At 39.7% G+C, this 8,089-nt stretch overlaps 1 protein-coding gene across 4 annotated transcripts in view; it reads left to right on the forward strand.

The window, feature by feature from the left end:
- The window catches only part of LOC107081801 (fibroblast growth factor receptor 1-A-like), a 59,287-nt gene that overhangs the window by 8,455 nt on the left and 42,743 nt on the right, over positions 1–8,089 (forward strand). For all 4 annotated transcript variants that reach the window (XM_015370049.1, XM_015370047.1, XM_015370048.1 and 1 more), the window contains exon 2: positions 996–1,173. In XM_015370049.1, coding sequence (XP_015225535.1) covers positions 1,020–1,173 — 154 coding nt within the window. In that variant the 5' untranslated portion in view covers positions 996–1,019. The remainder of the gene's footprint in view (positions 1–995; positions 1,174–8,089) is intronic.

Below are 8,089 nucleotides of genomic sequence, written 5' to 3' on the forward strand. Positions count from 1 at the left end.
ATTTGAGTATATTATTTTTCAAAGTGTCAGAAATGGATAACAAAACTGCTATTTTCAATGACTACTTATTTTTGTCCAGCTTTAACATCTGTATCGGTATCGGTTATCGGCTACATGAGTTTTAAAATATCGGCATATCGGATATCGGCCAAAATCCCAATATCGTGCATCCCTAGTTAAAACTCTTTTATAGTTTATCGTTTTACTCTTCACTATTATGTTAGTCTTATACATTTTTCTAAGGTCCATATTTATGTGACCATTTTATTTCTATAATCTTTCTGCTGCTGTAAACACCTGAGATTCCCTATTGTGGGACAATAGACTGCTAAAATCTGATATTTGTAAAATAGAAAAGAAAATCAGAGTAAGGCTGTAGTACGAGGGTGAGAGGGACCTTAAGTAGTGCTCTAACAGCAATCGATAACACTTTTATACCTAAAAGTGCTAATTTAGCTTCATAATCTGGCATTAACGTCAATATCGGTCCAATTGGGAAAAACTGGGCCGATATTAACAAGATGTTTAATTCCGTTTGTGAAAATAAAGGGGGAGGGGTTTGGTCTTGTGACAGAGATGTAGCACAGGGTTATGGCTAAAAAGCTGAATTTGCTAGCTTCTAACCTAAATGTTGAGTAGCTTTGTTTGAGCCATCTGACCAGCAGTGTGCAGCAGCAGGTAGAGGGACAGAGTGTGTAGCTTTACCATGTTAAGTTCAGCCTCTGCTCATTCCTTTTTTGGCTCTTTTAAACAAGCTTTTATCCAGTGAACATCCCTTTGGTTTTGAAGCCAGAACTTTTTACAGCTTTGTTCCTGATCCTAATAGCTGCTCCATGTCTGATACTTCAGCTCTAAATCCAGAACAAACTGTTTCTCAAGGTTAAGAGAAAATAGAAGTAGATGCCTTTTATTATTCTTTTGATAATCGTGCCTTTTTTTTATTTTTTGCAGCTATTTGCATCTGTTGATTGTCTCTCGTCCGGTTATCTTTGTAGTGCGCTGTGAATGACGTGCAGCTGATGTCCCAGGCATCTGAATGGAGTTCCAGTCGTGTACCAGGCAACAGTTGTAGCTCCTTCAGCAGGATGCTGATGAGGACAAGTGGACTGCTGTTTCTGACTTTCTTCACCCAGGTTCTGAGGAGCCACTGCCGCCCCGCTCACCCAGATGAAGGTAAAGTTTGTTTTATTTTTATTTCTCTGTTTTTTGTTGTTTTTTTTTCACCTCATGTCCTACTTTCTGTATCAAACTATTTAAGAGTGACTTATCTCTACTGTTGCCTTGAGGAAGCAGTCCATTGATAAGCACTGCTTTGTTCTGGGTGCAGGAATGTAATCCCAACACGCCTTTGCAGAAGCTTGTTCTTTGTAGCGTTTGAGTTCCCTCACCACCCCCGTCTGCTCGGCCTAATGTGTGTGTTTTTCCCTGTTATGTTGAAGTGCACTTTGTTGCATTATCTATAGCTCAACTTTCTCATTTTTAACACATCATTAAATTGACATGATGCTTTTTTGCAGCTTGTTTGAAATTATTCTACAGCTACGCTAACCAGCAGTGTTCACATGTGAGGATTTACTGTAAAGAATTCAGCCTCCGTGAGTTGGGCTTTAAAGAGTGGAAAGAGGCGGTGTAATCAAATCCTTAAAAATGTGTTTGTTGGAAACTGTCCAGCAGCGTAATAGCTGCCTGAGCTTGTGGGTAGATGGGCTTGAATGTTTATGTTCTGCACTCGGAAGTGGAAACCAACAAAAGAATATGATAAAGTTGAGCATTATAATTGAAGTCATTAAGAAAACGGGTCTCCCATGAGCCCTGGGCCTTAAAATAAACTTGGCGTGGTTGTGTTGAAGGCAGCAGTGGGACAGGGAGGAGTAAATGACTCCCATGTGTAGCCGGAGGGCAGTTCCACTACCTAGCGGCCCCTGCTTCTCTGCTCCTTTTGTAATGAAAAGGTATCTGTTGTCACTAAGAGGAGCTAAGTGCCAAGGAACCATAAATTAGCATTTTTCTGTTAAGAAAATATGCTACTATAAACCGACCCTTTTCCTCCAGGATAGGTTTTCTAAAAGAGCATAAATTTTTACCCTGACAGTTTTCCACCTTACTCTTAACTGCGACCACCAAATGGTCAGGTACCGTCTATGTGTGTCAAACCTTTTTCTCACACTCCCCCTCTAATGTTTCTCTTGGAATCCTTCACCCCCCCATTCGATTCCCTGCTGGGTGACGAATGGCTTCAGCTGTTGACAGACAATCGCAGTGGAGGCATTTGGCTGCGTTACTTTGCTGGAGAAACAAAATAGTTCTGTGGAAATGCATGTTTTATGCAAGCTGCATTGTTTGCTTTCTTTTGTTGTGACGTTCCCATAAGAAAAGAGAAAATTCAGGTTTAGTTAAACAAATTGAATTCATTGACACCTTGACGGTGGAACATAACATCCAGCCCTCCTAAATTTCCTGCTTTCTGTTGTGAAATCCTCAACTCTATGCTGGACGTCTGAGCAAATAAAGCCGCTCTTAGTTTCTCAGAGCTGCTAAAGTTTTGACCATTTTTTTCCCCATACAGAAACAAAGGCGTATATCTTTTCTCATTCTCGTATAAATGGTCAACTAAAAGGAAGTATTTTAAAACCTGAAAAAACAACTAATTATAAGACTTCTGATAATAAATTAGGAATAAACCAATAACTTTGAAGGGTAACCTTCTTTCTGTTTGAGGTTGAGATAATGAGCAGTCTCTCTAACTTATCTCCACCTCAGCAACAACATTGATCAATTTGCTTACACTTTTTGCATCAAACACTTTTTATTTTTATTCTGCAGGGAACAATTGTCACGAAACACGGCTTATTCCAAGCACTGATAACCTGAAAGTATTAGTAGTAAAGTTTAACTTCAGTCCAATTGGTTCTTTTAGTATTGCTGGTAATTAAGGATGTACTCAAACAACAACAAATGACGTATGTTTTCTAAAGAAATGGTTTATTTGCTTATTTTTTTATTCAATCCATTAATTAACATCCCCTTAAGAATGATGTCTTCAAGTGTACTTTTACCCTCGTCCGGTGGAGAGTGGTTTGAAGCTGCATTGGTATTTGCAAGAGAAGTGTTGTATTTTCCGGACTAATACCCCATTTACGCTACCCTTGAAAAACCGTGCCGAGACCGGTCCGACTCAGTAACTGAGATAACTTATCGTGTGTAAATGGAAAGCAAACTGAACTGAACCGAGATAGACACAACCGAACCGAGATAACTGCAGACCAGTTCCAGAGGTGGGCTCAGCTCGGTCTTTCCCTGGCTCGGTTCTCTGATAACAAGAGCGCATGAGCAGAACGCATCATCTCCGTCTGGCTGCACGCCCCGATTCACACTCCATTCCAGTAGTTGGCGGTAATGCCCCTCGGGAAGTTGCTTGCCAACCAACACAAAACAGAAGAAGAACAACTAAGTTAAGCCGACTTTCTCAAGTAAATCCACCAAAGGTTGCCGTCTTCGCCTGACCCTCCGCAAACACTGAAGCACAGCAATAATAATCAAGCATAACTTTCTCAATGTTATGGGCGCCGCCATTTTGATTTGCTTGATTGCGTCCTTCTTCGTCTTCTTCTTCTTGTGTTTTATATCGGTTGGTAAATAACTTTTGATGCATTACCACCACCAACTGCTTGATTTCCTCATTCAATGCTGGCAGTAATACCGCAGATCGTCACTAGGAGGCGAGGAGTCGAGGAACCGAGATAGCGTGATGTGTAAACGGTCATCAGAACCAAGCTCGGCCTGGTTAACTGATCCGAACTCGGACCGATCTCGGCATGGATCGGTTTTTCAAGTGTAGTGTTAATGGGGGATATGAGTCGCTATGATTCGTTGATTTATAACTAGCATTCCCCTATTTGTGTAGCCCTAATTCAACCCAGTATTAAAGCAACTCCTCTGTCACACACATTATATAGTCCCTTCTTCTACAATAAAAACAATAATCCAACCGTTTTTGGCATTTACTTAATCATATTTAGTTACTTTAACACAATTGTTTCATGTTAGCAGGGTAGTACCGTAAACAATTGAGTTAAATAACTAAATATCATTAAGTAAATGCCAAAAGCAGTTGCATAATTGTTTTTCACTGTAATATCATTTATTGAAAAATGAAAAAAAAAAAAAAAAAAGCAAAACGTTTAGATAAAATTTTTCAGGAAAAGGAAAATGTACACCTTATTTAGATTTTGAGTTGTTGCATAAAAAACCCAAATATTTGAACAAGAATTAAAATAAGCAGACGCATTATCCCCAGCAGATGGTAACTACAAACTTATTGAATTTACATTTTATTCCAGTGCTTGAAAAGGTAAAACGGCTCTCTTAGAGCTGAATGTTAATCTAAAAAAGTTGGTGGTCTTAGTTTTACTACGTTTGTCAATTAAAGTCCTCATGTTTGATGTAAATGTAGTAAAACTAATTTGAATGATGCATTGACCCACGTAGCTCCCATGTGCTAATCCATGCCGATTGTCTGTGGCTCATTTGAGAATGAAAAGGTCCTCCACAGGAGTGCTTTGACCAAGAGCACTCTCTCTTTGAATGTTTTCACTGATTGCCATCGTGCATTGTCTTAGTTTTTGAGTGCTGATGGCGCCATCTTTTGTCCGGTGGGTCATCCCCTTCATCTCACCAACAGTCTTCACTCTGATGCAGCTTTGGCAACAGAAAAAGGCTGTAATGACTGTTTTCTGACGTTCAGCTGGTCTGGCTACTAGCTAGACGGTCCTAAAATCTGCCATCGCTCCCGATGAGGGCAGGAAATCCCAGAAGTCATTCACGCAGCATATTGCTTCCTATGTTGTAGCCAGAGAAAGTTCAACTGTCTGGTGCCGACCTTTCCTTTTCCTTCAGTAGACCCCCCCCCCCCCCCCCCATCCGTACTCTCTGTGCTGAAAAAATCCCTTTGTTTTTTTCTGATTAGTTTGATTAGAAATGGTGTCCATCAACTTTAACAGACGGTCGACTGCTTCTATGTTGGAACTTTCCAGGTGGGTTGTTCCTGAAACTGGTCTTTAATCCCTTTTAATCCTATCAGAGTTTCAGGAAGATTAAATAAGATGAAACATCCGCAGTTTAGATGAAGTATGAAAACTTGGCTCATCTCTGACAAGTTCATCATGAGCTTTTTTTCCCTTTTTTTTTTTAGCTCTAACTTAGCCAGGAAAACTGTTTGGTAGAGGTTGGGTACGTTGTGTTACAGTTTGCTCAGCCGTCTCCTAAGACCAAATAGACTTCCTTTAATGAAGTAAAGAAGCCGTTTTTTACAGCTTTATGGGTGTTTTATGAGACCTGGAGTTACAACTACCAGCTGGGAAATTGACACCGTCTTATCAGTGGCGTCTCCATTCAGAGAACAGAGACAAAATATAATCGACAACCATCAGAAGTGACATACTTTGTGTTTATGGTTATGTAAACGACGCTTATTTTATTTCAACCCACTTTGAGCTGTCGCCTCAATTTCAATGTTGCACAAACCATGGGAAACCTGAAACTTGATGGACACCATTTCTCTTCTCCTCCATGTAAATAATGGATCTGAAAGGAAATTAGTTTAAGCCATTGACTTCAGGGGTTTTGGACCTGAATTTGTATTTGTAGAAATGGAAAACAAAAATATCCCTTTTCTGTCCAACATTGGGGGAATTTGTCTTTTGGGTTTAACCCGGAAACTGCAGCAAAGGTCTATTTTAAGGAGCTGTTCAAACCGATGATCTTGTAGCCTCTCCAGGACACAAAAGCAAGATCACTGGATACGCCAAACCCATATTTGTACTTATTTATATGGTCAGTACATCTCTGCAGTGAGAGTGCAATAACCCAAGTCGACTGCTGTGTATTCTTCCGTTAGCTCTCTCCTGTGCAGATATTTTTATATCTAAAGGAAACATATTCCAGGACATTACAACTTTTTCCTTTTTTTTATGCTTTTTTGGTACTATTTACACTCTTTTTATATTGTTTGTCGGATTTTTAACTTTAATGGCATTTTGCTTGAACTCTTTGTACTCTATATAAGCTAGTGGAACCAGAATTTAAATGCAAGGCGTAATCCAAAGGGATAAATAAAGTCTAGTCCAAGTCTAAACCTAATTTGAAAAGAAGTGGGACTGCTCAAAATTTCAAACGGCTCTTATTTATTGAAGTTCTCCCATCCTTCAATATTCACTCTTTTACTGGTGACATTTCTCTGACTGTTAAAGTTGGAGATCAGACTTAAAGGAGAAGTTCGGTTTTTTACACTTTAAGCCCATTTTCTGTAGTGTCCAGGATGAAATCGAATGAAGGACACCAAAATTTTGACAATTGGTCCTGTCTCTGCTTTTTGGCTCATTTAGAATCAACCCCTGGCTGCTTTAGAATGGCTAGCATAGAGCATGTCCGATAATGTCCTTAAAACAACCTTAAACGTTCTTTTTTTAAAATATGCTACTCACCGTGTCGTCAGCGCTGTTCAATGACGTTCCAAAAAAAGTTTCGTGAAGAAAAAACGTTCCTGTAGTGTTTTATTTAGCATTTTGTAAATCCCATTGAGTTCTGTAGGAATAGTCAATATTCCGCTGCCACCGGAAACGGAAATGGGGCCTGTTTACACAGTTGTAGTCTTTTCGCTTCACTCTGTGTACTCCGACGTCGAGAATCAAGAATCCACCTTTCGTATTCCATTTTCAGAGTTTTTTAAAGTGTTTAACAGAGACGTTAGCACCTCGACGTCGGAGTACGATTTCATCCTGGACACTACAGAAAATGGGCTTAAAGTGTAAAAAACCGAACTTCTCCTTTAAGGCTGATTTATACTTCGTGAACTAGGTCGTCTGCGTAGGCGCCGTGGTGAATGCAGGGAAGTCTCCGCCCCTTCCTCAGAAACTCTGCTGCAACTCTCCTAAATTGTAGGTGAACGCAGACATGAGGTCTCTGATTGGTCAAATCTACATCCGCTGTACACTATGCGCATTTCCTGTTTGGTACCTTGACGGCTTGTTTTGTTTGTATGACCGTCATTGTGGAAATCGGCTTGTGAAGATGGACCAGCTAGAAGAGCGAGATGCACGATAACGCTTTTTCCACCTGGATCCCTGCTCTTTTTCGCCCTCATGTCCCTCCGTTGTCGCACAAACTTGCCCCCACTTCCTCACCGCCTCGGCCGCATCTAGACCCACAGCAAGTTCGCGATTGTCCCTCTTGCGTTGTGGCGTGGAATAACATAGTGCAGACCACGCTTTAAAATTGGGCATAAATCAAAAATATCTGCAACAAGCTCACTGCGACACACTACCAGCCCTTTAGCGAGGCGATCCTGATAAACGGATACTAAAACTCCTCCCTTAGCTGAAGCCACACTCTTTGTAAATAATGGATATAAACCTAACATGAAGCTTGAAACTTTCTGAGTTTTTCTTTCGGCTTTGTGTCAAATAAAATATAAAATGCAGAAAACCTGTAATTTCTTTTTTTAAACCCCGAAAGTGCCTTTTTTCTTTTTTGTTTTTTATGGAAAAAGCCCAAACTAAGATAATGGATGGAAAGCCGTTTCTGTTTATTATTTAAGCATGACTGCTAAGTGTTCACAAAAAAGTAGACAAAAAAAAAAAGATCCAGATGTTTTTCTGAAGAAAGAAACTTGTTGCCCCTCTTTTCCAGAGTCTTATTCATCCCTATTCCATTTTCTGTCACTTTGCTTCTCCTATCTGTGAGATCTACGTGTTTTATGATCAGATGCACTTGGAGCGGATTATTACTATATGAGCAGTGATGCAGTAATTAGAGCAAAGCTTAAACAAACACGCACAGCGAACTGCGTTTGGACCGTTTAGGCCTTTGCTTCACTTTTCTACAACTGTTTTTCTAAAGACATAATTCCTAAGCCATTTTTGTTGTTGTTTTTCTTTCATTTTTTTGTGCCTTATATGTTTTCAGAAATTCAGAGTAAAAAATAAAAAATAAAATAAAAAAAGCCATAGTTTGTATTAGGGCTGCAACTAACGATTATTTTAAAAATCGATGAATCGGCCGATTATTTTTTTCAATTAATCGATGAATCGGC

This window comes from Cyprinodon variegatus, unplaced genomic scaffold (genome assembly GCF_000732505.1).
Source record: "Cyprinodon variegatus isolate N-32 unplaced genomic scaffold, C_variegatus-1.0 Scaffold41, whole genome shotgun sequence".
In the NCBI taxonomy this organism is placed as follows: domain Eukaryota; kingdom Metazoa; phylum Chordata; class Actinopteri; order Cyprinodontiformes; family Cyprinodontidae; genus Cyprinodon; species Cyprinodon variegatus.